This window comes from Chinchilla lanigera, unplaced genomic scaffold (genome assembly GCF_000276665.1).
Source record: "Chinchilla lanigera isolate Chin_1 unplaced genomic scaffold, ChiLan1.0 scaffold00090, whole genome shotgun sequence".
Lineage (NCBI taxonomy): Eukaryota > Metazoa > Chordata > Mammalia > Rodentia > Chinchillidae > Chinchilla > Chinchilla lanigera.
The window spans coordinates 5,547,107-5,574,608 of NW_004955491.1; the positions used below are offsets into that span (position 1 = coordinate 5,547,107).

Sequence of the window (27,502 nt, forward strand, 5' to 3'; positions counted from 1 at the left end):
CTGGAGGCTGCTCACCAGCCGCTTCCGCCGGAGGGAGCCCGCGTCACCCTGGGGCCGCCGCGACCCGGGGCTGCGGGGCGCGCGGAGCGGTAAGGGGCGGCCGCGCCTCGGGGCGCCTCTGGGGGGCTGTGGGGTGAACGGTGGCAGGAAACGGCTCTGCGGGAATCCAGGGAGCCGACCTGGTAGCGGGCTGGGGCTGGCCCAGGTACCTTCAGTACTCAGCCGTTGCCTGGGGTCGTTGGCAGTGTCAAGAGCAGGTGGCAGTGGCTGAGGAGGACTCTGGACCCCTGTGGGCGGTGGCCCCCCTGGAGTCTGAGGCCAGGAAGGGCCAGGGTTCATCTCCTCATTGTTGGATGCAGAACTGCCGTCCGGGAAAGAGGGAAGGCCTGCAGAGCGGGGTGGCGCAGGCCTGTAATCCCAGCACTTGAGAGGCTGAGGCAGGAGGATCGCTCTGAGTTCGAGGCCAGGCTGGGCCACAGAGTGAGCTCAAGGCCAGCCTGAACTGCATAGCGAGACCCTGTCTCAAAAAAAAAAAAAAAAAAAAAAAAAAAAAAAACCAAAACAAAACACCAAAAAAACAAAAGGAGAGGCCCAACCCCCGCAGGTGGCTCTCGGCGGGCCACCCCGTTTCTTAGCCTTGGCTGCGGTGGACCTCTAGCGGGGGCCAGGGACTGTGATGGGCCCGGTGGTGATGACTGCAGTGTTGACAGTGCCCTTGAGGGAGCAGTGACAGTGCCAGTGCAGGGTAAAGGCCAGCCCAGGCTGGGCCTCCTCGTGCGGGCTGGCTGCGGGAGGGGGCAGGTACAGCGAGGAGGGGACAGGCCTGGCTGTCACCCGGCACTGGGGAGCTGGAGGCTTCCCTGCATAGGGCCCTGTGGTTCAGGGCCCTGTGGTTCAGGGCCCTGTGGTTCCGGGACCGGAGCGAAGGGAGGGAGGCCGGGGGTGGGGCTCGCAGCCCAGGCGCAGCAGGGTGGATGGGCGTGGCTGGACCCACCCCTGCCGAACAGGGCCAGGTGAGGCTCCGCCTTCTTCCCCTGGCTCAGGAATGTGGTGGGTGGCCCCACCCTGCCGGCGAGCTGTTCCTACTTGCCAGAGGCTGGCACGCCCCCTGCCAGGGGCCTGTCCATTTTGGGTCAGTCTGAGACCTGCTAGAGAGCCTCCGTGCTGGGTGAGAGGCACCTGGGCACCTGGCCAAGTGGGCACTGCGTACCTGCTGGCTGCAGCGTAAAGAGGGACAGGAGGGCCTTGGCAAAGGCCGGGGAGGACCGTGCGTCGGCCCCCACTTCGGTTGTGTAGCCTGTGCTCTGTCCCACCGTCAGACGCGCCCGCTGCTCCCTCCTGAAGGAGGGCTGAAGTTCGGCATTCTGCAGAATGTGGTGCTACCCTCTGGCCTTGGCCTGCAGTGGGCCTCACGGTGACACGGGCGGCAGGAGTGGTGAGGACAGGCGCGTGTGCCACTGTGGCCCTGACGGGCGGCTCTGTCTTCGCAGACTCATTTGTGAACAGCCAGGAGTGGACCCTGAGCCGCTCAGTGCCGGAGCTTAAAGTGGTGAGTGGGCTGGGGGAGAGTGGGGGCCCTTGGCAGGTGGGCCGGGCTCACGCGGCCGGGCCTTGATTGCTTCTCTTGGTGCCCCTGCCCTTCCCCCTTGGGCTTGGCTTTCCCTTTAGGCCCTGGCTTCTTCTGGCCCCCTTCCCGCTCCCGGCTACTGCGTGCTTTTTTGTGTTTTGAGACACAGACTCGTTATATATTCCAGGCTGGCGTTAAATTTGGTAGTGATCCTCCTGCGTCAGCCTCCTAAATGCTGGGATTACAGGCACTTACCACCACGCCGGGACCCCATAAGCGCTTTCCTCTCGCTGCAGCCTGGCCTTTCTCCTCCTGTGTGCCCCTGACCTTTGCTCTGCCCCTTCCCGTCCTCGTGCAGGGCATAGTGGGGAACCTATCGAGTGGGAAGTCGGCTCTGGTGCACCGCTATCTCACGGGAACGTATGTCCAGGAGGAGTCCCCGGAAGGTGAGTGCCCCTTGGACCCCTTCAGGGCTGCAGTGTCTAAGTTGGCCCCTGGATCCCCTTTTCCTCCTTAGTTCTCTCATCTCTTCCGTATGGATTTTGCCCTGCCTGGCCCCAGGGGCCCTATCTGAGTTTGGTCCTGACTCTGGGCTCTGTCCTAGGTGGTCGGTTCAAGAAGGAGATTGTAGTAGATGGCCAGAGTTACCTGCTGCTGATCCGAGATGAAGGCGGTCCCCCGGAGCTCCAGGTGATGCTCCTGCCCCTGCCAAGGCTGCCCCTGTGCCCCTCCCTGGAGGTTTCTGGTTGGGACTGGGCCTGTCTGGGGAACAAGGCCCGCCAGGATCTGCCTTCCACCCACCCACCTTGCACGGGGTGGCCGGGCCCAGGGGAGGGTGCTAACTCTGCCTGATCTCCTCTAGTTTGCAGCCTGGGTAGATGCTGTCGTGTTTGTGTTCAGCCTGGAGGATGAGATCAGCTTCCAGACAGTGTACAACTACTTCCTGCGGCTCTGCAGCTTCCGCAACGCCAGCGAGGTGCCCATGGTGCTGGTGGGCACACAGGGTGAGCTGACAGGGCAGCGGGGTCAGACGGGGAGAAAACCTCCATCCCTGCTAAGGTCCCAGCAATGCTGGGCTCCTAGCCCTTCCTGTGTGGCCTATAACCCAGGGCCTCCTCCAGTTACTTTTCTCTGGTTTAGTCTGGCCGTCCTTGTGCCACAGATTCCTGTCCAGTTTTTTTCCTGTTTATTTGAGACAGGGTCTCACTATGTAGTTCAGGCTGGCCTTGAACTCGCTATGTAACCCAAGCTGCCCTAGAACTCACATCGCTCCTCCTGCCTCAGCCTCCTGAGTGCTGGGTTTACAGGTGTGCACCACCATGTCTGGTGTTGTGTCTAAAATTTTTGAGATGAATAAAATGACTCAGAAATTAAGTCGGTGGCAATGAAGTCACTGGCTCCAAGGCCCAGACACCTTGGTTTTTGGTATTCTGTATATCCACTGACTGGGCCTTTTGCCCACCGACCTTACAGCACACCCTTGCCCCCCAGCCCTTCCCAGACAGCTGGGTAACCCTGTATGTCCCCAACAGACGCTATCAGTGCCGCCAACCCCCGGGTCATTGACGACAGCAGGGCCCGCAAGCTGTCCACGGACCTGAAACGCTGCACCTACTACGAGACGTGTGCGACCTACGGGCTCAACGTGGAGCGAGTCTTCCAGGACGGTAACTCGGGCCCTGGTGCGGGTGCGGGAAGGCTCCCCGGCCAGCAGCTGTGCGTTTTGGGGGGTGGCGCTGCCCTGAGCTGTCTTCCCTTCTCCCCGGAGGGTACAATTGACTGTGTTGTCCTCTGCAGTGGCCCAGAAAGTGGTGGCCTTGCGGAAGAAACAGCAGCTGGCCATCGGGCCCTGCAAATCTCTGCCCAACTCGCCCAGCCACTCGGCCGTGTCCACCGCCTCCATCCCGGCCGTGCACATCAACCAGGTTCGGTCGCCGTCCCACACTCCCTGGTCCTGTCCGTTGTCTGTGTCCTGCACCTTTGGCTTTGCATGCGGTTCTGGCTCACTTCTGTTTAGCCTGCACCCTTGGCCTTGGCCTTGGCCTCAGCCGTGCCCCATGGTGACGGTCCCTCCCACTGCCGGTGTCCATCCCTGCTCTCCCAGCCCCTTCCGCTGAGGAAGTTTAAACAGGTGCTCTGGAGAGCACTATGACTCGTCCCGTGGGCTGCTTCCTGTGGCGGCTGTCCTCAGTGGACATAGAAAGGAGACTAGGTTCCTTTTGGCCCTAGGCCAGCCTGGCGCAGTGCTCTGCCTTGCTCTCCTGGCGAGCCCTCTTTCCCTCACCGGCCGCCATGGTGCTATCCTTCCCAGAGGGGAGGAAACAGCCTGCAGCCTCATGCCTGCGAAGTACTGGTTTGCCCCTGGGCTCTTGGAGGGTACCAGCCGTTGAGGAGCGCAGCACTTGTCCTGGGGAGGTGAATGACTGACGGTGTCACGTGGGATTGGGGGGCTTCGAAGGCAGGTCCTGCTCCTGCCCCCCCCATAATGCCGCGTGGATACCTGGCTCCACCCAGGCCTGTTTCCAGGTCAGCTTTCGGCCCTTGGCACCTGGGCCAGGACTTGGTTCTGTAGCTTCTGCACCACTGTGCCATGCTCTGCTGCAGACCCCGGGCCACCCGCAGATGGGCTCCGTGGAGCGGTCAGGCCAACAGCCTCTGTGTTGCTCAGTGCCAGCCTGTGTGTGGTTCAGTTACCCACCCCCCTAGGGCTTGTGAGAGGTGCAGGGTTCCCACGGGGAAAGAGGCGAGGAGGAGGAGGAGGAGGAGGAGGATGGCTAGGGCTTTCTTAGCTAGCTGAGCATCTGCGCCATCCATGCACCAGCAGGGCCAGGGGTTCACAGGGCAGCTCTTGGGGGTACCCCCAGGGAGGCTCTGGCTTGGCTGAGACCATGCCCTGCGTGCCTTTCGGTTCAAAGGAGGTGCGCTATCAGACAGGTGGGGTGCGGGTGCCTGGTTTCCCTGTGCTGTCTCCCGAGTCCTGGAGTCTACATTCCGCATCCCGCCTCCATTCTGTGAGCTTGCCGTCTCTCTCCTCTCCCTCCTCTGCCTCACTTGCGGCTCGCTCAGCAGCCTCAGCTCAGCAGCCTCAGCTCAGCAGCCTCAGCCCCGTCCTGCTCTCGGCCTCAGCCCTCGGAGCCCCTTTTCCTGCCACACACTTGCAGACCTGATTCCCCACATCTTGTGCCCAGCTCGCTCCGCAGCTCCCGCCTGGCGGTGTCCTGTCCCCCACGTGTGTCACTTGCTTTGGGGGTCCGTCCAGGCGACCCTCCTGCTCTCTCCAGGCCAGCCTGCCAGCCAGGGTCCACAGCTTGCTCACTTCCAGACTTTGTCCTGATTTTGGCCTGGTGGCCCTTGCCTCTGGTCTACCCCCCTGCTTGGCACGGGAGCCTAAGCCTCAGGACAAAGCTCCTCTGACCTTGAGGGCAGCCCTGCTGTGCAGCCACGACAGGGTCCTTCAGCCTCCAGGCCGTGCCAGTTGCCCGACGCCTGCCCCAGGCCGCCCTCAGCAGCCCTCTCTGTCCCCAGGCCACGAATGGCGGCAGCAGCGCCTTCAGCGACTACTCCTCCTCAGTCCCCTCCACCCCCAGCATCAGCCAGCGGGAGCTGCGCATCGAGACCATCGCTGCTGCCTCCACCCCCACGCCCATCCGCAAGCAGTCCAAGCGGCGCTCCAACATCTTCACGGTACGTGCCCCGCCCTCCTCCCCGCCCAGCCGCCTTGCAGCGGGCAGGGTGAGCGCCGAGCACCCCCCCAGGAGGGCAGGGGCGGCCCTAGGTCAGGACGATGCCACTGCAGCCTTCCTCTCTCTCAAACATAGACACACATGGCTTCCAGAGGCTCCTGGCCGGCCCCCCCCAAGTCTTGCAGACCCAGCCTGTGAGCCCACGAGGGGCTGCTTCCCTTGGCTGCCTGACCACAGCCCCGGCCCCGCACCCCCTGTGCACACGCTGGCCCCCCACAGCCTCCTCCCCCAGCCCCCAGGGTCGCTGTGTCAGCTTGCACGGATCTTGGGACTCGCGGCCTAACTGCCCTGACCCCCTTTGATTCAACAGCTAATGAACCGGAGGCCGGAAGGCTGTTTGCCCAAGGCGACACAGAGGGTTAGCTGGCCGAGCTAGAGTCCGAGCCAGGCCTCCCAATCCACCTTCCGGCTCTTTTTCCGTTACCCCACTGCCGAGGGGAACGCTCATGCTTCCCACCCACCGCTGTGATTGGTTTAACAAAGGCTTAGCCATCTTTTCCTGGGCTTCACCACGCTGCCTCGTACCTCCCGCTCAGGTTTGTCCTGTCTCCTTGTGAGCTCTTGCCCCTCCGCTCTCAGGCCCCTGCGCCTGCCATCTCTCCACCCCCCAGTTCTTACGCAGTGTCCCCCACGCTCTGGGCCTCCTGCCGGGTCCTGGCTGGCCCTTTCCGGAGCCTTGGCCAGACAGGCAGGGCGCGAGCGGCCCAGCCCTCCGCGTCATTCCACGCGCCTCCGTGAGAGCCAGGGCTTGGCTCTCGGCCCGGGCCCCTCCAGAGCCAGTGCCCGGCCTCGCTGCTCCATCTTTGCCCCTGCCCCGCCCCGCACTCCTCTCCCTGCCTCCGCCCACCCGTGCCCGCCCCCACACACCCCTCGCCGTGCGTGCTCGCTGGGCTGACTCCCGCCGCTGCGCTGAGCCGGCCCCGCAGCTTCTGGTTTCTGTTCTGTTCTCCGTGGAGGTGGTGGCCGCCTGCTTGTGCCCACACCTGCCTGTGTCACCGCGGCTGCCGCCAGGGGCCCCGGCACCCCGCTCCCCCACATCGCGCCCCAGTCATCTGCTGCTTCGGTTCCATTCTTAACCTCCCACTGGCTGGTTCAACCCCACGCAGGCGCCCGCTGCCTCCCTCCTCCTCCCGCCATGCCCGGCCGGCTCCATGGCCTGTGCTCGCCACGGCTGCTCCGCCCCCTCCATGTCTCCGCTGCCTGCCTGCCTCGACTGTGCTGCCTCCTGTCCCTTGCCACTGCAAGCTCCCGGCACGGCCTTCCCTCCGGGCCTTCCCTCCTCTCCATCTTCACAGTGGCGACCTTATTTTTTCTTTCCATCGTCTCCATGGTGACTTCACTTGCACCCACCGTCCTCCCCCAGGCGGCCTGGAGGCACATCCGTCTCTGTGGGTGTATCTTGGGGCCCCCTCATCATTGCTGTGGGAGCCACCTCTCTTCTCCCTCATTGTCCTTCCCAGTGGAGTCGCACCTGCTTGAGTGGGCGCCCCCCATGTCCTGCCTGTCTGTGGCTGGTGACCCCCCATGATCCCATGCACTCATTTGTTACCACTGTCACTCGTTCCCGTCCCCCCCCCGGAGGTGCCCCCTGGGCTCGGGGGTTCCTCTGGTGGTTAATGGCCTCCAGGCTGCACCCCACTCCTCCAGGCTGCACCCCACTTCTGCCTGGGGCTCCCCTGGCGGTGGTCCACCCACCTTCCTCCCCAGCCGAAGGGCAGAGTGCTGGGGCGGGTGCTGACCGTAGAGCTGCTGCGGGGCCAGTTCCGCTCCGGTGGCGCTTGGCCAGGTTTCCCTCCAGTTGGGCCTTCTCACACACTGCAGTTGCAGTCCTCAGTGCCCGGCCTGTGCCCTCGGCTCCCGGCAGCCTGGCAGGACAGGAGGGCTGGGCCCCGGCTGCTGAGCAGCGAGCGTTCCCTGCTGAGATGGGCCGCGGGCCGCACGTGCCCAGCAGGCGCAGCCGCTGCCGCCGCCTCCGCGTCCTCCTCGTCCTCCTCCTCCTGCTCCTCTTCATCCCACTGCTGCCTCTCCCCAGGTGCCTGGGTCTCCACCCTCACCGTGCTGACCGACTCGTGCGGGGCTTGAGTATAACTTGCCAAAATCTTTATTCTTTCGATATTTGCAGATATGTGCCACTGTTTCCAACTTTTCATCAACAAAAAGGCCTTTCCAACTCCTTCCAAATTAGAAGACCAGGTGGTGACACACAGCACCTCTGGACATTCCCCCTGTGTGGGGCCAAGGCGGGCCGGGCCCTGGGACTGCTCTCAGATGAGAAGCGGCCGCCGAGCTCCCCGCTCCAGAGACCCACAAGAACCTTTGTAACTAACCCCACCCCCAGGGAAGGCTAGGAACGCGGAGCCCGCCTGCCCGAGCCGGGGGCTGCCAGGGACCGGGGACCAAGCCCGGCCGGCCGGATGCTGCGCCAGGCTCCAGGCTCGCTGCGTGGAGAAGAAGGGAGCTCGGCCCACGCCGGCCTGGCCGGCCAGCGCGACAAGGCCCAGAGGGGCGGCCGCCCCACCCGCCCGCTCGCCGCCCGCTGCGGGCCCAGCTGCTCTGGGGGGCGCTTTCCTGCCCCTCCCCTCCTCTGCTCCTTCCTGCATGGACTTCTGCCGTTCCTGCTCCTGCTCCGGAAGCCGCCGCCGCCGCCACCGCCGCGCTTGCCTTCCCCTTCTTTTTGGCCTCCCCGTTTCCTAGGACCCGCGTTCGGGTGGACTCTGCCCCAGGAGCTTGGCAGGGCGCAGGGCCTCTTCCGGCCTCTCTCCTCTCTCTCTCCATCTGCCGTGCCCGCGAGGGGGCCTTGCCGCGCTCGGCGCCCGCCGCCCCGTGCCGTGTGGTGTCTGCCGCAGGCGGGCCGTGTGCCCGCTCACTTCGGGACTTTGCTCTCCGTGGCCGCCCCTGCTCCCGGCCAGCCCTCAGCCCCACGGCCACCTCTCCTGCCCCTCCCATCTCTTGCGCCCCGGCCCCCTGGGCTGCGTGCTCCTCACTCACGCACCCCCTTCCTCCTCCTCCTCCTCCTCCTCGGTATTTCGTGTCCTTGCTCTCTTGTGAGGGGCGGGCCGGCTCAGTGACCTGTGCTGCTCTGTATGGTACCGTGTGTAAGAATAAACCCGTTGGAATACTCGTGGTCTCCGTTGCTTCCCATCCCGCCGCCCTGGCCCAACCTGACCCATGCTAGGGCTGCCCAGGAAGGGAGGAAGGCGGGAGGGCTGGGACCTGCAGGTGGGCAGCTTCCCGCGGCAGCCCCGCGCCTCTAACATGCCACTTCTGTTCTCTTCCAGTCTCGCAAGGGGGCCGACCTGGACCGGGACAAGAAGGCTGCGGAGGGCAAGGTGGACAGCATCGGGAGCGGCCGGGCCATCCCCATTAAGCAGGTCAGCACCGCCTCCTCTCGGGCCAGGGCAGCCAAGAACAAGGCCCAGGGAATGCTAGGGTGGAGATCTTTTTCGTTTTGTTTTGCTTTCTACTTTTGAGACAGGTCTCCCTACGTTGTTTAAGCCAGCCCTTAACTTGCAGTGTAGCCCGGGGAGCGCCTCCCTCCCCTGCCTGAATCCTTATCAAGGGTCGGGTGCTCCCGCTCAGGAGCCTAGCGAGGCTTGCTGCCACAGTGCTGCCTGTCCCTCCTCCTTACACCACTGGAGGGCAGCAGAGAGCCACATGCTGTCCTCAGTCGGGAGCTCCCAGACCTGGGCTCTGGAGTTCAGCCTGGGCCCAGAACTAAGGAAAAAGAGCACCTGTGGCCAGAGTAGTAAGCAGCCTGCTTAGATGAGAATGCTGAGGTCTGGTCTCCCCTGAGGTCATTGGTGTAGTTTTGCCAGTGGGTGTCTGTTAGTTTTTTGTCCGTTTTGGGAAAGGGTCTCACTGTGTAGGCCAGGCTGGCCTCCATCTTTCGATGATCTTCCTGCCTCAGCCTCCCAAGTGCTGGGACTACAGGCATGCACCACCATGCTTGCCTGTTAGGTTTTTTGTTGTTGTTCCCGGGAATCAAACTCACGACCTTGCACTTGCCAGGCCAGCGCTGTGCGGCTGAGCTACATCCCCAGCCCGCTGGTTAGTTTTTTAAAGGAAATATTTAGTTGAGAAGCCATGCCCCAGTGACTCCAGGACGTTCTGGTTCTCCCAGAGCACATGCTGGCGGTCACTGTGGTGGGCCTTGGCCTGATGGTGTGGACAGGATAGCGTGAACCGGGTGCCCCAGAGGACGAGGCTGGGGCAGTGTCAGTCTGGGAGTCGGTCTGTTTCCTGGAGCTGGCTTGGTCGTTGGAGAGGTCGTGTCTCCACGGGGCCACGTCGCACTGTTCTGACCACACATGACCCTGGGGGTGCCGGAGCGTGGGCGCTCAGCCGGGCCAGGGCCTGTGGCTGGGTTTGGCTTCCAGGCTGGGCTGTAGGCCTGTGGGCCGTGTGAGCTCTCAGGAGCGTGGTGAGGATTTGTGTCAAGATTAGGCGCTTCTCATGCTCTGTGAAGTTCTCTTTGGAACCAAGTACAGAGCAGGGCAGTCGGGGCCCCAGAGGGCAGACCAGGCAGCTGTGCTGTGACCCAGGCCCTGGCTTTCCCAGCTCCTCCGGTGGACCCTCCGTCCTCCTGCCCCACCACGCATGCCCTGTGCTTGACCCCGCACGCAGCGGGGCCTCTGCCAGGTGATGCGCTCGCTCTGCGCACAGGCTGGAGAGCTGTGCGAGGGGTGGTGAGCTGGGGCTCAGGTGCGGGGCAGCATGTGCCCCCTGAGTGAGTGTGTACACACACCCCAACGCTGAACAAGTATGCCGCCTGCCTGCCTGTGCCTTCCTGTGGGGGATCTTGGGGGCCAGCCCGGGGCTGGCTGGTTTGTTCCGAACCCCCCACGTGAGGAAAGGGGCAGGGGAAGCCGCGTAAACTTGTACCCCGGGTTCTGTTCTGCTTGGAGTCAGCTTGGGTGAACCTCAGGATACCCCAGGGGATCCTTCCCACCGTGAGCCCTGCAGTTTCACACCCCGTCCTCCAGTCCCCACACTCGTGCCCGCCTCCCCCGTCTCCCCCCGACTGCTGCGGCTTCAGCCCATTCTGGACTGGTGGGCCCTGTGCCTAGGGCCAGGCCGACCTCCTCTCCTCCCCTCCCAGCCCCATGGCTGCCAATCCTGGGGCTTCTCCCCCACCTCCTTGCCCCAGCCGGTCCCACCCCGCAGGATCTGCCTGGCCGTCCCGCCTGGCCTGGCCGTCCTCTTTCCCTGGCCCGCCCTATCCCGGTCTCCCCGTTTCTGTTCTCCCCCTCCCCCCAGCTCCTGCTGGGAGTGGAGATTGCATTTCAGTTGCCATTTGCATTCCCAATCAATCCGGACTCCGCAATTAAGTCGGCTGGCGGAGCTGGGAGGGAGGCGGCGGCGGGAACGGGTCCTCTGGGGCTGTCGCCTCCGCACCGCTCCCATTCCGCCCCAGATTGCTTCCTGCTCTGCGGTGCGCAGCCGTCCGGCCAGGGAGGGAGCGGAACCCCGCGGCTCCGCCGCCCTTGGAAGGCGAGGCTGGAGGGGTGCAGGCAGCCGGGCAGGTGAGAGGTGGCCGAGGGGCGTGGGCGCTGGCGCAGCCGCCGCTGGTCTGTCTCCCTCGCCCACGGCCTGGGCTAACGAGTTTCATTATCACCGTCTATGCTTTGCTCGCCTGCTTCTGCCGAGAGGGGGCCCAGGTGAAGAAAGGGGAGAGTGCGGGTGGAAAGGGCGCCCGTCCCCGCCAGCCTCCCTGATCTCCCTCCAGGAGAGGAGGAGGGCCAGTTGGGTTAGTGCTGGAGTCCCTGAGTCCACGCCCCGTTTGTTGGAGGAAACAGGTCCGGAGCTAGACTGGTTTGTTGCATGTTTTGCGCCAACTAGCGGCAGAAAGGAGATCAGAGCCAGGCATGCTTATGCACACCTGTAATCCCAGCACTCAGAGGCTGAGGCGGGAGGACCACTGCAAGTTTGAGGCCAGCCTGGGCTACCTACTAAGTTCAGTGCCAGCCAAACGACATAGCAAGAGCCTGACTTAAGAGACCCCACCAAAGAAGAGAGAGACAGAAGGGATCAACCTGGTACCCCTCCCCTGGGGTGAAAGCTGGGGCTGCGCCCATGGGGGGTGGGGCTGTGTGAGCCACGAGGAGGTGGGGACCCCACCCAGGCTGGGCATCGGAAAGTTCTGCCCGGTATTTCTCCTCCCAGGATGCGCCCCCCCCACTGTGCTGACAACGTCCCCTGGCACCTGGACATTGTCCCCCTGGCCTGCGTCTGGAGGGAGTGGGGTAACCCTGGGTTACCCGAGGGCCTGACGGCCACATGTCCCTGGGAGAGGGGGCGGCTGTCCTGTTCGCTTGGCTCTCAGTTGCACCCTGTGGTGGGACGCTGTACCCAGAGGGGTCACCAAGGCTCCGGATGACGGGGGTCTCCTTCAGGACCTCGAGACAAGGCCTGGTTGTGCCCCACCTCCCTTGTGTACAGGCGCCCAGGGGAGGGGGCGGGAGCGGGCTGTGTCCTCACAGGCTGTGCGCCTGGCTGTGTCCCCAGCAGTGGCTTTCGCCTGCTGGGGCGGCAGCAGGAGAGGAAGGAAGGAGATGGCTCCCAAGCCCTGACGGAAGCGTCCTGGAAAGCGGGAGCCGGGAAGTAAAGCTGCCCAGGGCCCGGGCTTTCGGATGCTTCCTTCCCTCTGGCACAGCCCCTAGCCGGGAGGGAGAGGTCGGTTGGAAATCCTCTGCTTTTCTTTTTGGAGATCGAGTCTGTCTATGTAATTCACTCTGGCCTCACACTCCAGGCCATTCTCCTGCCTCAGCCTTCTGAGTGCTGAGATTACAGCTGTGTGTCACCACACCCAGCTGGTCAGAAATCTTTAATTGGCTTTTACTGATTTCATCCACCATGCGAGAGCCTTACTCTGAAGAGTTTAGAGGGAGCAGCAGTGCAGTTGGCGGTGCTTATCCCCACCCCGGGCCTTGTGGTGGGGGAGGGGCTCTCCTTCATTCTCCGCCTCCTTGCGCTGTGCCATTCCCGGGGAGAAGCTGGGGGGCTCCTGGGCCCTGCTCCTGGGTGGCACGGCGTCTCCCTTCTCAGCTGTCCCAGCGATGTCTCTCCTGACACGCTTCGCCTGGCCCTGGTCTGTGGACCTAGCTGTGTCCTTCCTTCCTGTGGGGTTTCCGTTTCCACGGCTCCCCGAAGTGCTCCCCCTCCCGAGGTGGGGCTTGGAGGACCGGCCTGCTGGTGCCCCTCCGAGGTGCTCCTGCCCCGGCCGCGCTCCTGTGCTCTCTGTGGTCCCTCGGACATGTGAGGGCGTCCTTCGGTGGTACGGGAGGAGCGCGTTTCTCCCCGGGTCTTGGCGCCCGGCTGGTTGGGTCTCCCTGGGGTTCATTTGCCTTCACCCTCTGACAGCCACACAGTCCTGAGGGCCATTGGCGCAGTCACCGGTTAGCTGTGCTTGTGCTCCTGTCGGCCACCCTCTGCGTTTAAGGAGCAGCTCCCTGGCTTCCACAGGCAGTTTGGTGGCCAGGGTGGCGGCCTGGGCGTCCAGGGAGTTCCTGGGACAGTTCAGGGACAGTGCCACAGGGCTGGCAGGCCAGGCCTGGAGGAAACCTCCGCTGCTGTCCTGCCCCTCCTGGAGCCCGGGTGGGAGCAGCAGGCTGGGCACGTCCAGTCCTGTGCTGGTTTTGCCAGTGGGGACGAGGAGACGCCCAGGCCCAGGACAGTGGCTGCTCTGTGGTGGGCTGTCAGCAGCGTCCTGCAGCGCGTTTGTCTCCGCTGCTCGCCCTGCTCAGCCGGGGTCCGCAAAGGCCTCTGCCGGGAGGAGGCAGGAGGCAGGGTGGCGTTCCCCGGAGCGCTGTGACCACCCCCGGGCCCTCGGCTGCTCCTGGCTTCTGATGGGCTCTGTGTTCCCAGGGGATCTTGCTGAAGAGAAGCGGCAAGTCTCTGAACAAGGAGTGGAAGAAGAAGTACGTGACGCTGTGTGACAACGGGCTGCTCACCTACCACCCCAGCCTACATGTGAGTCCGGGCGTGCGGGCTGGGCGGGGCTGGGCGGGGCTGGGCGGGGCGGGCACCCTGCGTGCTCTCACGTGGGTCCTCCCTGGAGCAAGGACTGTACTGCGGTGGCTCAGGAAGGGCCAAAGTCACCAGCTGTGCAGAGCCTCCGGAGGACACGGCCCACTGTGATGCCCCTCCTTGGGCGGCTGTGGCAGTGCTTTGGAGGCAAGACGCGTCCTGCGGCCTGGGTGCTGCTACCTCAAGGCCGGGCCGTGCCAGTGGGGGACAAGGTGGCGGTTGAGCGGGGCTGTTGACAGTGGCCCGGGGCCTTGGCCAGGTCCTCCAGGGAGGAGAGTGGGGTGGCGTTGTTGGTGGGCAGAGGACTCTGCAGGGCACAGCCTGGGCCCCCCGTTAGGGGTGTGGCTGTGGCAGGGGTTGTCGCGGGGCCCCGTGGCCGCTCCCCCCACCCTCCTTCCTCCCCTCCCTGCACCGCGTGGCTCCAGCACACAGCTGTCACCAGAATCCATCTCTGTCACCACCCCACTGTGGGGCTAATGAGTTCTCCCAGGAAGCCCCCCGAGCACAGAGCGTGGGCCAGCCCCGCCCCCGCCCGGAGGCAGACCCTCCGAGGGTCCCTGGCCACCCAGCAAGCCACACACACAGGCTGTCGGCCCAGCCCGAGCAGAGGCCACTGGTCCCAGCCATGACTGCTCCTGAGAGCCTGTCCAGGGTGCCCCGAGCACACACAGGCGGCCTGCGTGGGGAGAGCTGGTCCGGGGGTGGCCTCATCCAGCCGAGCCCAGCCTGACCCCCAGCAGTTTCTTCATTAATTCCTCGGGCACTGACCTTCCTGCTTAGCCTAGGGGTGGGGTCATTCCTCTAAAACACCTCACCCTGGGATGACAGTAGCAGTTGCATAGGGATCCACATCCATTTAGTACAGCAGCTTCTTCCTCATGCACGCCTGGGCCTTCTCCCCAGTCCCTAAGAGACGCCCAGAAAGCCAGGAGTGGCCCACACCTGTAATCCCAGCACTTGGGAGGCTGAGGCAGGAAGGTTGCCATGAGTTTGAGTCCAGCTTGGTTCCCAGGGATGTAGCTCAGCAGCACAGTGCTTGCCTGGCAAACGCAAGGTCCTAGGTTCAATTCCTGGTACCCCAAAAAAAACAAAAAACACCTTAGGCCTGTCTTGGGAGGAAAGTTGAGTCCATCTTGGGCTACATAGAGAGAGAGGCCCTGACTCAAAAAAAAAAACCAAAACCACGAGTTGTCCAAGAACAGTGCTGATGACAGAGATGTGGGTGTCTGAGGCAGTTGGGCCCCCCGCAGACATACCTAAGGGAGGGCCGGGGAGGTGGGCTAGAAACTGTAGGTCCCCAGTGTTCCCTGCAGAAAGGTGTTGCCCTGTCACAGGCAGGGGGGCCCAGGTCGCGCTGAGGCCCAGAGGCCTTGCCACTGCACGGTGCCATCCTGTCCTGTAGCCAGCAGGAGTGCGGGGACCTGGCTCTTCGGCCATCTGTCGGGGAGGGCTGTTCGGTCATGGGGGTGTGAAGGTTCTGCTCAGGGCAGGAGGCCTCGCGTCCGGGTGGGGAAGTGGAGGCACGGCGTGTTTGTGGCTGGTCAGTGACCCGGCCAGCGGCTGCGCTGAGGCTGGGGCCCGTGGCTGATTCTCAGCATGTTCCGGGGTTTGCTGCGCTCGCCAGGGGCTCCTCCCTTGGGGGCTGGCTGAGGAAGTCACTGCAGAGCCAGGCCAAGCGGGTCCCCGAGCGCCCCCCCCGGCACTTGTTGCCCTGGGAGCTTTGGGGCCCTGTGGCAGGAGCTGATGGGGGCTCTCGAGCCGTCCTCACCTGCAGGGCCAGCGCTGTGAGGCGGGTGGCCTGTGGCCCAGCCCCTTGGTCTCCAGGAAGCGGCTGTGTAGTGGCTCCCCCGGGCAGCAGCGCCCATGGCCCGCAGCAGCTCTTTCCTGGACACCAGGAGGTCCGCGTGCTGTGGAGGCCGCCCCTGCCTGGAGGTGTTCCGCCTCGTCCCCCCTGCGGTGTAAAGCTGAAGTGCTGGCGTTGGCCCAGCAAGAGCAGAACCAGGGCTGCGCTCAGGCTCCGCTCCGCTCCACGCTTACTTCTTGGGGCGCCCTCGGCCTTCCCTCTTTGGCTTCATGCCTCCCCTGCTGGCCTTTTCCTCCGCCCTTGCCCCTTAGCCGCCTGTTGGCTTCTCTTCCCGGGCAGCAGCAGCCGGGCAGCCTCCGTACCTGGGGGCAGCAGCCTCGCCGAAGCGCTCCAGTCCCACACCCTTGGGTCTTCCGGTGAGCCGGAAGCTCGGGCCGGACCTGGCCAGCACTCCCAGGGGCCGGGTCTCCCCCGGATCCTGACACTGGGGGCCGGACTGAGCCCCGAGAGACTGAGTCGGTGGGCAGCCCTCAAGCTTCGCACCCGGCGCTCGCCTGGCCCAAGAGAGCCCGCCACAGCCTCCCCCATTTTGCAGCCAGCGGAGCCATTCACACAATCACCTTCTGTTAATTCTATCTGCAACATCAATTAAATTGTTTGTAGAAACTAATTGAATGTGGCTTAATCACACATCTTAATAGCTTTCCACGCTCTGAACTCGTTGTTAATTCCAGTAATAAAACGAGATGAGAACGCTGGCTGGGTAATTAGCGAGGAGGCTGGGGAAGAAATTGCAGTTTGATGGTGGGTAATAAAGGCAGCCGTGGTGACCGCTCTCCTGAGCAGCCGCTGCCGCCGCCGCGCTCCCCGTTCTGCTGACGGAGGGAAACGCTGTTGCTCTGCGCCTGAGGTCCCCGTCCCTGCTGCTGCTCCTCCGGCTCCGTCGTCACTGAGCTGCCCTGCAGACCGGGGCTCCGGCGCGCAGCGGCGAGAGCTGTGCCTCAGCCTGAGCGGTGCACAGGTGCCAGCGCTGCCCCCGGTGCCAGGACCGGGCGGGCCCGTCCTGCAGCCAGTCTCGGGCACTGTGGCCCTGCGTCCCTCAGCGTGGCTCTTGTTCTTGGCATAGGGTCAGCTTCTGCTGCAGCCCAGCCCGGGCATCCCAGGGCCTGGAAACTGTTGCTGCCGCTGTGACCTCCTTGTGAACTAGAGCGGCCCGGATACTGCCCCGGGAGAGGGACCGCAGCTGGACCTTTGGCCCTGCCAGCTGCTGACGGTTGTCAGGAGCAGCCGACCCAAGATGTAACTGTGCACAGGGACGGGAAGGGGAGGAGCGGGGATCAGGGATCAGCGTGCAGAGACGGAGGCCCAGTATATGCACAGACCAGGGACAGGAATGTGAAGAAGCTGAGGCTTTGGGATGGAGGTGAGGAGAGAGGTGAGACCACGAAGTCACACAGTGGACACTGGGCCGAAAGCGGTATTCCACCGGGCGGCAGGGACTGGTAGGCTGGTGCTCGGTTGGCTGGAGGAAGATCAGACAGGCACGTTGGAGAACAACAAGGCACCTCTGGGTGTACGGCTGCCCGGCCGCCTTGGGCAGGCCAGAGCCAGGGCAAGAGCCCTGGCGGTGCCCAGCAGCAGGTGGGCGTAGAGTGGGCCAAGGACCCTGCCTTGGGTGGGAGACCCCTCCCCTTGGTTTCTCAGAGTGGTGTTTGCGGGTCTGCACAGGTGTGCCCGAGGCCAGCCCCGTCCTCCCAGGATTAGGGTGGCAGCCCGAGGGCACAGATACAGAGCTGCATCGGGAAATGGGGGCCCCTCCTTGAACCCACTCCTGGAAGTGGCTCGCATTGCCCTGGAACTGAAAGGGTGAGAGCGTGGTGATGCATGCCTGTAATCCCAGCAGTTTGGGAGGCTGAGGCAGGAGGACTGCAGTTTCATGGCTAGCCTGAGCAACTTAGTGTAACTGTCTCAGAGTAAAAAAATAACTGAAAGTGCTGAGGATGTAGCTCCATGCTCCCTGGGTTCAATTCCCATTGCTGCTAAAAAACAAAAATAAAAATCTCCCTGTGGCGGTTGGGAAGACCCTTCGGGCTGGTGTGTAAGAGACCAGCTTGCGTAAGATACACAGCTGTGGTACAGTAAAACCCAGGACGTGATGGCAGGTGGTAAGCTGGCACCGGCAATGCCCAGTTAGACAAGCTCAGGTGGGGAGACGTCTGGACCCTTTGCTACACTCTCAAGTCCAACCAAAAGAATCGAAGGCTGCCTTTCAAACTGCTCAGCAGAGGTGTGTGACCAGCCCCGTCGGAAAGGCTGGAGAGTCTTGCAGGGATTAAATGTTCCTGGCGCCTGGGTTGGGGTAGGAGCTGATCAGTGGTTGTGGGGGTCTGACTTTAGCAGGGTCCTCCTCAACCACATGGGTGCTCTCTCCCTGCACCCCATCTCCATCAAGTGCTTGGCTGCCTGAGGACCCCAAGTCTCCGGTCCTTAGAGCCCCTGCACTCCTCCTGAGTCCCTGGAAGCCCCTTGGGCAAGGTGAAAATCTGATTGGGGTTTTTTTGGGGTTTTTTTTTTTTTGTCTTTTTGAGACAGGGTCTCAGTGTGCAGTTCAGGCTGGCCTTGAGCTCACTTTGTAGCCCAGGCTGGTCTCAAACTCGCAATGATCCTCCTGCCTCAGCCTCCCAAGTGCTGGGATTACAGGCGTGGGCCGCCACGCCCAGCTTGAAGATCTGATTGTGGTCCAGACCTCTTCTTGGGGCTGTGGAGTCCTGAAGCTCTGCTCCCCGCCCCAGGGAGCACCGCAGGGAGGTGTGGCGGTGCAGAGGGCTCGTCTGTCCTAACACATGTCCGTCTGTTTTGTCCACATGGCCTTCAGGATTATATGCAGAACATCCACGGCAAGGAGATCGATCTGCTGCGGACGACGGTGAAGGTGCCTGGGAAGCGTCTGCCCCGAGCCACGCCGGCCACAGCCCCGGGCACCAGCCCAAGAGCCAACGGGCTGTCCATGGAGCGGAGCAACACACAGCTGGGCGGGGGCGCAGGTGAGGTGGGGAGTGGCTGTGGCGGGGGCACCCAGGCTGCAGGCGGCCAGCACTGTCCTGCAGGGTGACTTTAGCCTCAAGTGGGGCCAAGTGCCACTGTTTGAGGCCGCCTTGGATGTCGGGGCAGGGAGCTTTGGGCCTTGGGAGTGGGGCCAGCGGTCTGATGGTCACCTCTGCATTGGAGCCGAGGAAGACCCGTGTCAGCTTGCTGCGTAGGACAGGGAGGGGACAGAGCTTCGGGGGCACCCGGGCAGCACCTTCAGCTCTGCAGTGAGAGGCGCGGTCCCAGCACAGAGGTTGGGTTAGAGAAGGGATAGCGTGCTGCCTAGCATCCAGCCCCCGGCGTGGCTGTCAGGAGCTGGGGGCTGTTTTTGCAGCAGGCACCCCCAGGCCCGCGGTGTCCTCGCGGTCTGTGTGACCGCGTGGCTGAGTGAAAGGCCCCGTCCCCAGGCACCTTCTTCCTCCCTGGGCTCTTCTTAGGCCCCCGCCCTTCTGGCGCCGTCCTGCCCACATGGCACCTTCTTCCCCAGACCTCGGCGTCTCCCGTGTTGCCCCTAACCATGAGATCTCATTTCCCTTTGGCCCAGAAATCGCTGCTCAGGACAGTGCCTGCCCGGCTGGTCAGCTCTGAGCAGTAGGGGTTCTCAGCGCAAATGTGTCATACTCCCTAGGGGCGTGCGGGGATGCTGGGGCGTTCTGCTTGTCACAGTGACAGGAGGTGCTAGCGAGAGGGGACACAGTGAACAGGGGCTGGGGATACTCAGCCTCCTGGCGTGGGCAGTACAGACCCCCAGCAATGGCGCTGCCCACAGGAAACGCCAGTGGAGCTGGCACTGTTGAAGCCCGGTAAGAGCAGGCAGGGGAGGCACCAGCCCCCAGGCGAGGCCCTGGATGGAGGGGCGGCTTCTTGTTGGATCAGCCTGCTTGTACGTGGCCACTGCTGTAGGCGTGGGCAGAGGTCAGGGCAGTGCTTACCTCCACACGAAGCCCCAGGGCCGCATCCGCACCGTGAAGTCGGGGTTCTCATCCCTGTTCTCGTGAAGAAATGGAGGCTCACAGAGGCTCAGTAACCTGTCTGTAGAATCCTGCAGGAAGTGGGGGAGCTCGGTTTGGAACCAGGTGTGTCTGATGTGAGCGCTGGTCCTTCCTCTGAGCGCCGCCAGCTTGGAACAGGGAGGCTTGGGGCTCCAAGAGGGAGATCTCTGGGGGCAGGAAGGAAGCTGCAGAAGGCGATGCGGCCACCGAACCCGTGGGCCACAGTCCGGGTGGAGCCTTGGGGAGGTCTCCAGAGCCGGCCTGGTGGGTATGGAGTTTCTCACGCCAGTAGCAAAGAGAGGGAGCAAGTAGAGGACTCGGGAAGCGGGGCACCTTTCCTTGATTGCAAATAGCTGGACGGTTTCCCCGAGGAGGGTGGGAAGCAGGGAAGCAAGACGGTGCTGTTGTGTCCCACTCCTGGGCCTGATGCCCTTCACCTGGGCAGCCAGCCTGGCACCGGGGAGGGTGCCCAGGCTGCCAGGATCCCGGCACCCACGCAGGCACACACGGCCGGCACCTCCCCAGCCCGGCTCCCGCTGCCACGCGCTGCCACCGACCCTCACGCACACTCACACATGTCTCTCGCTCACCGGGCGATGTTAACATCTCATTATCTTTGTTACTGTAATTACATTATCCGCTGCTTTATGCAGAATTATCCTCGGAGGACTAATTGATGGCTCCATGTTTAATTCATTAATCATTAGCATCAAATTCGACAATTACAGTGCACACTGATTGTGGGATTGCAGGCGTAATGAGGGGAGAATTAACAAAGAAAAGGGAAAGCACTTGCCCTCCCTCAGGGTTTTGGGTTGGGGGGCTCGGGAAGGAAGTTGGCCTGTGATGTCTTCGGTCGGCGCCCAGGATGGGGGGCGGATTTGGAAGCTGGGACAAGGCATGGAGAGAAGCCAGGGCCCTGCAGTACAGTGGGGGTAGCAGAGGGGCTCAGCAGGGGCAGCCCTGGAGGCCGGAGGAGGCTGGGCGGGATCCTGTGAGGCCGGAGCCAGGAGAGCGGCCTGTGACCCCGGCCCCACGCCCGTGTTGCCGGGCGCCTGCATGTGGCAGGTCCTGTTTTGGGAGTTAGACAAACATAAAAGAGAAAACTCACCGCGGCCTGAAAGCAGTGTTTCCCCCAGGGCGTTTGTGGCATCTGTCCTGCTGTGTCCCCAGCCGGCTGCTTTGGCCCGGCAGCCCGTGCTTGGCCTTCCAGGACTCCCCTGGAAGTCCCCTTGGCCAGGCCCTGGCTGCTTTCCCGCCCACACTGCGTCCAGCAAGCGCCTCTGCACCTTCTACACAACTTGATCCTGGGCTTGGCCCACCTGTTCCTAGACCCTCATGGTCACCTCCTGCAGGTTTCCGTCGCCTCCCTTGGTGTTGGGGTACTGAGGGAGGGAGGGAAGCTGGGACACCACAGCCTTGAGGTGTCACGGGCCTGTGAGGCCCGTGGTCACGCCAGGCTGCTCCAGTGGGGCAGGGAGTGGGGCTGGGGGACGCCGCATCCTGCCCGCTCCAGCACTGGCTGGGCCTGCCTAGCCCTGGCACTCCTACCTAGAGCAGCCTTCGGTTCCCCTTGGCTCCGCCATCCTTCCCTAATGGGAAACGAAAGATTAATTTTCTCCAGCCCAACAGGATAATTACTAATACTAATTAGACATAATTACTTGAATTTGATATACTTATTTCTCGTCAGAATGGCAGCAAAGCTGAGGCAGACCAAATGACATATGCGGGCCAGAGTGTAGGGTGCCAGGCCTGAGCCAGGAGCAAGGATGAGCGGGTCCTAGCAGAGTGGGTCGTAGAGGTCCAGGAGACTGCAAAGTGCCCACACCCTTGCCAGCCCCGATGGCAGTGCAGGGACAGGTCTATGATCCTGTGTCCTCACAGCGGGAGGAGAAGAGGATAGGAAGGTCTAGGCAGGCCTGCTTCCCGAGGCATGGAGAGTGCAAGGCCTCTGGCCCCCCCACTGGGTGAACTCCAGAGCCTGCTTTTGTTTGGGTGTGACCCTCCTGGAACAGCCCTGTTCTTAGGACAGTATTGGGGGGTCTTCCTGCCTCAGCCTCCTAAGCGCTGGGATTGCAGATACGCATCACCACACCCACACGAGATTTTTGGACAGCCCCCCACCGGACTCTCCTCCTGGGTCTGATCTTCCCCTCACCACCCCGCCAGGTGCCCCCCACTCGGCCAGCAGCGCATCCCTGCACTCCGACCACACCCCGGGCAGCTCGGCCTGGGCGGGCCCCGGCCCCGAGGGGCCACACCAGCGCTCTTGCTCCGTCTCCAGCGCCGACCAGTGGAGCACGCAAAACCCCGGTGAGTGGGGGGCTCTCCCACCGCTGCCTCTGTTCCTCCTGCGGCCGCCAGGCACGGCTTCCGGCCGCGTCCCCCACCTCACTTAGGCCTGCACCGCCCGCCCTCCGCGGCTCCTCCTCCCTGGTCCCCAGGCAGCGCCGGTGGCGCTCTGCATCCCCATCAGCCCCCTGCGCCGCCAGCTCATCAGCCTCTCGGCGGGGAACGGGGATGCGCGGAGTGGGGAGGTCGCAGGCTGGGGGCTCCCGTGCTATGAAGGCAGCCCGAGCTGCCTTGGAGAGGGGTCCCCCGAAGGCCCTTTCCCCTGCCCTGCGTCCTGCAGAGAGGCCGCCCTGTCTGAGGAGGGTCAGAGGCCCGCCCCCCATGCACCCGCCTGCTCTGCCGGCTCTGCTCCTCTTCCCCACATCTCCTCCCCTGGTGCCCACCCACCCCGGCCTTGGCCACAGAACCCGTGGCCCCTCCGGAAGGCGGGAGAGGGACTGGGGCGGCTCTCCCCTCCTGTCTCGTCCCCTCCTGGCGAGTGAAGGTGCAAAGTCTAGGAGGTGACCCTGGGTGTCGGAGCCTAGTAAACCAGGAAGTGGGCCGTGGCCCAGACACAGTCCTGCCCCCCAGCTCGACCCCAGCCCCCTCACGGGCGCCTCGGCACACTGCCAGCATCTGTATCCCACCCTGGGAGAGGAAGCGTGGAGCCCGGGGTCCTCGTGGGTCCCCGGCCCGCCCTGGCCTCGCTGAGCCCCTCTGTTGAGTCTGGAAGGAGGCAGGCAGGGAGGGAGGGAGCATGTCTGCCTCTAATGAAGTTTGACATTTAGTGGTGAGCGCCGGGCGGGGTGTGGGAGCCGGAGCTTGATTAGCGCGCTCTAATTGACAGTAATTAGGCAGCTCCCTGATTGTTTCTAATTCTGCTATTAATTGTGAGGAGCGGGGAGTGTGATTGAGGATAAATTTGGTGCGGAGCTGCTGGGGCTTCGGCTCCCCGTGAGCTGCCTGGGCCACCTTCCACCCCTCTAGGCTGCAAGGGGCCCGTACCTACTCCCTCTCCCTCCGCGCTTCCTGCTGCAAGACAGGGAGCTTGGGACAGGAGGCCCGGGCACCCCGACCCCTCCCGGGCAGCCCAGCCGCAGTGAGCCGGCCTGGCCCGCTCGGGCCCGCGCCCGCCTCGCCTCCCCTCTTCCCACCTCTCCGCTCTCCCCTCCCCAGTGGGTGGCTCGGCCGACGTGCTCAGTTCCAGCCCCAAGCTGGAGCCTCCCCCATCTCCCCACTCCAACCGGAAGAAGCACCGTTGGAAAAAGAGCGCCGGGAACCCCCGACCAGACGGCCCCAGCAGTGCTGCCGAAGGTTAGGGGGGCCCAGCGGGCAAATGGGCACAGGAGGTGGGCAGCGGGCCCCGGGCACAGTACCCCAAAGTAGCAGCACCCTGATTCCTGATGAGATGGATGAAACGCTTCTAGAAATCATTTCTGTTGAGACAAACTCCATGACACAAAGCTGTTGCGGTCGTTCCGATCCGTGCCTCGGACAAGCTCTGCTCCCTTTCTGTTCAGCTGCGAACATGCGTCTGTCCGTCTGTCCGGAGAGCCGGGCACGGTGGGTGGCTGTCACACTCCTCCGAGACTGGCTGGCGGGACCTGGGTCCTGTGTCTCTCGCGTCACGCGGGAGTGTGTGAGCGGTGGGGACATGGTAGGTGCTCACACGTGCGTGGGCCAACTGTCTCTTGTCTCTTCTGGGCAGAGGTGCTCCAGGTCCCTCTGACCCCTCAGGGGCTGCCTGATGACAGCAGCGACCCCACGCTCCCCGGGCCTCCTTCTTCCCAGTGACGTGTCTCCTTTCTGCTGCGGTGGGAGGGTCAATGGGGGGGCTCAGGCGAGGGGTGTCGGCATCTCCAAGCACCCTGTGACGCTCTGATGCCTCCGCTGTGGTCCAGGGAGCCAGGGCCCGCGGGTGATGCAGAGGCCTGTGTGGTTCAGGGGCTCGGGGGCCTGGCAGCCATGGAGGGCAGTAGTGTCAGCTTTGTGCATGGAGAAGGCAGGTCTCAAAGTCCTGAGGCAGGAGGACTGTCACTGTCAAAGAGGTGAGAAGCCGCAGGCAGAGGCGCAGTGAGGATTTACAAGCAGAGGTGGTCTGGCAGAACTCAGGGCGCACCTCCCCAAAGGTGCCTGGGTACCTTTCCAGCTGCCTGTGAGCAGGGGCCCACCGCTGGGGCAGCGACCCCTGGGACTACAATTTGTGTCACTGTCTTTGGGAGCCTGGGGGAGCACAGCCTGGAAGAGCTTCGTCACCGTGCTTGGGGTCGCCGCTGAGGCCCCGTACTTGTCACTGCAGATGTCCGCGGGTCCCTATTGGCTCGCAGGCCCCAGTTCCTGAGGAAAACATCTCCTCCTGGCCCCCACCCACTTGCCCTTCCCGCCTGCTATGCCAGGGCAGTGGAGGAGGGGCCCGGCTCCCAGGAGCCCCACGCTGACGCCGTCAGGAATATTGGGTTTAATGAGCTGCAAAATGAGGCGGCTGCAGCTGACATGTACGGATGGTGCCCACACCCGCCTCCCTCTCCCAGCGTTGCCTTCCAGCGCCCCGACGCATCCTTTGCCAGGCACGCAGCTCTTCCTGCTCCTGGAGGCCCCCCGCCTGGGGTGTGGACCCTGCCTGACAGTGCCAGGGAAACCATGGCCTCGTGTCCCCCACTTCCCTGGGCTCCACAGGTGGTTAGGAATGGGGGTTCAGGGCTCATGCCAGTCACTGCCTCCCCGCTTAACAGGTTGTCCAGGACAGCGTGGCCCTAGGGCTCAGGTGGGCACAGTGCAGTGTGTGCCCCGGGTGAGGGTGCCAGCCCCCAGCCCCAATGGTGTCAATGCCCCCACCCCTCCACAGACGCAGAGGAGCCCTTCGAGTTTGTGGTGGTGTCCCTCACCGGGCAGACGTGGCACTTCGAGGCCTCGACGGCAGAGGAGCGGGAGCTGTGGGTGCAGAGTGTGCAGGCCCAGATCCTCGCCAGCTTGCAGGGCTGTCGCAGCGCCAAGGACAAGGTTGGCACGGGGTGGCCAGGCCTGCCTGGGGCACCGGCTGGGGGAGGCGGAGGGGCTTGTGACTGACCCCTTGTCCCCACTGTGTGGCAGACCCGCCTGGGGAACCAGAATGCAGCGCTGGCCGTACAGGCCGTCCGCACCGTGCGCGGCAACAGCTTCTGTATCGACTGCGATGCCCCCAGTGAGTGCCAGGCGGGTGCTCCGGGACCGGGGCCCACGGAGAGCTCTGCATGCATGGGGGGCAGGGAGGAGGCCTTCCTGGTCGTCCCCCTCCCAGCTGCCCGCCTGCCCCATCCTCCGTCCTCTCCCCGCCTAGATCCCGACTGGGCCAGCCTGAACCTGGGTGCCCTGATGTGTATCGAGTGCTCAGGGATCCACCGCCACCTGGGGGCCCACCTGTCGCGGGTGCGCTCCCTGGACCTGGACGACTGGCCCCCTGAGCTGCTGGCAGTGATGACCGCCATGGGCAACGCCCTGGCCAACAGCGTCTGGGAGGGGGCTGTGGACGGCTACGCAAAGCCAGGCCCTGAAGCCTGCAGGTGAGCCACCGGGGCCGGGAGGGAGGGGACAGCTGCGAGTGTTACAAGGGTTAAAAGTGTCCGTTGCGCTGCTTGGCAGTTGGCCCCTAGGGTGTACTCTCCCCCCACCCGCCCCGCGTGCCTGTCACTCAGGCGCCTCGCAACAACGGGCCTTTTCTGAGCCGTTATCAGCAGGTCAGGGGGCCCCTGCCAGGCGCATGCGCAGGGCCCCTATCACCGAGCTGTGCGAGGCCCGGGCCCGCGCCGCTAGATGGGGAGAAAGGGCGGCAGATAGGGTCGCCATGGCCCCCCGCCCAGGCCCCCACCTGCTTTGTCCCTGCACTGCCAGTCGGAGAGAGTTCAGACAGCCAGATAACCCGGCCCTGGAGCCACCTGCAGTCTCCCTTCCCGCCTGGTCCCCCGGCCCCCGAAGGCCTGCTTCGCTGTGCGTGTCCCTGCTTTGCTTTTCCGCCGTCCTCTTTATGCTCCTGCGGCCCCTCTGAATGCCCACTGTCTCTTGGGCTTCTCGCCTCCCTGCGCCTTCTCTCGCATTCTCCTGCTGGCTGCCCGCCCCCCAGCCCTTCCCTGGCCACTGCGGCCCCAGTGGCCTCCTGGGCTCACCCCCGCCCACCTGTGCTTGCAGAGAGGAGAAGGAGCGCTGGATCCACGCCAAGTACGAGCAGAAGCTCTTCCTGGCCCCGCTGCCCAGCTCGGACGTGCCGCTGGGGCAGCAGCTGCTCCGGGCCGTGGTGGAGGACGACCTGCGGCTGCTGGTGATGCTGCTGGCCCATGGGTCCAAGGAGGAGGTGAACGAGACGTACGGGGACGGGGACGGGCGGACGGCCCTGCACCTGTCCAGCGCCATGGCCAACGTGGTCTTCACACAGCTGCTCATCTGGGTGAGTCGGGCGCCTCTGCCCCGCCCTGCCTCCCTCTCCCTCCTGCCCCAGAACTGCCCCTTGGTGCCCATGCCCCGCCAACCGTGCCCGTGCCTTCTCCCACAGTACGGCGTGGACGTGAGGAGCCGGGACGCACGGGGCCTGACTCCGCTGGCCTACGCCCGCCGCGCTGGCAGCCAAGAGTGCGCAGACATCTTGCTCCAGCATGGGTGCCCGGGGGAGGGCTGCGGCCTGGCGCCCACGCCCAGCAGGGAGCCCGCCAACGGCCCCGGAGCCTCCGCCGAGCTGCACCGCAGCCCCAGCCTCCTGTGAGGCCCAGGGAGCGAGCAGAGGGGCCCGAGGGACTCCGTGGCCTCGGACCTTCCTCCCTGCAGGTGCTGGGGCAAACAGAGCCCAGGGACAGAGAAGCAGGGCCGCACGAGGAGGGGAGAGCGTCAGAGGGAGCCGAGCAGAGGTCTGCCGGAACTCACGCCGCCGCAGACAGGAGGGCAGCGTTTAGCCCTCGGCACCTCGGTGCCCTCGAGGAGGGACAGGACCCTTTGGAGGTGCCCGTGAGGAGAGGGGGGCAGGACCTCTCCCTCCTCCAGACCCCGGCCCCTCGTGCCAGCCCTGCAAGCCTTCCCCCTCTGACAGGGCAGGGCCAGGCACAGGATTGGGGCGCTGGGTGAGAGAGACCGGGGGCCAGCAGGGCTCCCGTGTAAAATTTGTACATTCGAGTATTTATGTTTGTGTACATACTTGATGTGCGCGTATGATGAGCCAATAAAGCAGACTGTGTGTGTGGCCTCGTCTCCCTCAGACCCTCTGTGCCCTTCAGGGACACCCCTCGCCTCTCACTGAGCCTGGGTCCTCAGGTTTCTTCTCTCCCCCTCATTCTGGCCTCAGCTTCTTTCTCTCTTCCTTTCTATTTCTTTGCTTATTGGTTTTTGTGAGACAAGGTCTCTCTATATAGTCCAGGCTGGCTTCAAACTTACTATGTGGCCCAAGCTGGCCTCAGACTTGTGGTAATCCTCCTGCCTCAGTCTCCTGGGTGCTGGGATTTCAGGCGGGTACCACCTCACCTTGAAGGACAAGGCCTGGGTAAGGTCGCGTCCTGGCTGTGTGTCAGCCCCGCCCCGGGGCCGCTTCGCTGGTGGCCCACCCTTTCTGCCACCCCGTGGCTCCTGGCAGGTGTGGTGGGTAGAGCTCCGCGTGGCATCTGCTTGCATGTAGGTAAATAACCAATGAGACTTAGAGAGGAAAGCGATTTTATTTCCTTGTCCTCGTCCTCTTTGCAAGAGCAGAGATGGGACACAGACTCCTGGACTCAGAAGATGCCAGCAGTGCTTGCCTGGGAGCCCTAGAGCCCAGCCGCTGGGGCTGCCGAGTCCTGCGGGCCCGTGTTAGGCAGCTGCACCAGGGACACGGAGCCGCAGAGCCTCCGGCCCAGCCCTGCTGAGAGGACAACAGCTCCTGTCTCCGTCAGCCTCTGCCTGGCTCATCTAAAAAGCGCCTGACCCTCTGTGTGCAGGGCCAGGCTGCGGTCGGGACAGC

The 27,502-nt window shown here is 63.9% G+C and overlaps 1 protein-coding gene across 1 annotated transcript in view; it reads left to right on the top strand.

Annotated features, from left to right (window-relative positions):
- Nucleotides 1–26,760, top strand: part of Agap3 (ArfGAP with GTPase domain, ankyrin repeat and PH domain 3) — a gene marked incomplete in the record, with an annotated part of 27,770 nt that extends 1,010 nt beyond the window's left edge. Inside the window, 18 exon segments of the mRNA XM_013504620.1 lie at nt 1–89; nt 1,491–1,549; nt 1,926–2,013; nt 2,172–2,257; nt 2,430–2,571; nt 3,100–3,234; nt 3,365–3,492; nt 5,093–5,251; nt 8,589–8,681; nt 13,174–13,278; nt 18,015–18,183; nt 21,391–21,534; nt 22,729–22,866; nt 24,398–24,552; nt 24,643–24,733; nt 24,869–25,091; nt 25,714–25,969; nt 26,075–26,760. Of these exon segments, the coding sequence (XP_013360074.1) occupies nt 1–89; nt 1,491–1,549; nt 1,926–2,013; nt 2,172–2,257; nt 2,430–2,571; nt 3,100–3,234; nt 3,365–3,492; nt 5,093–5,251; nt 8,589–8,681; nt 13,174–13,278; nt 18,015–18,183; nt 21,391–21,534; nt 22,729–22,866; nt 24,398–24,552; nt 24,643–24,733; nt 24,869–25,091; nt 25,714–25,969; nt 26,075–26,281 (2,467 nt within the window).
- Between the last annotated feature and the right edge of the window lie 742 nt (nt 26,761–27,502).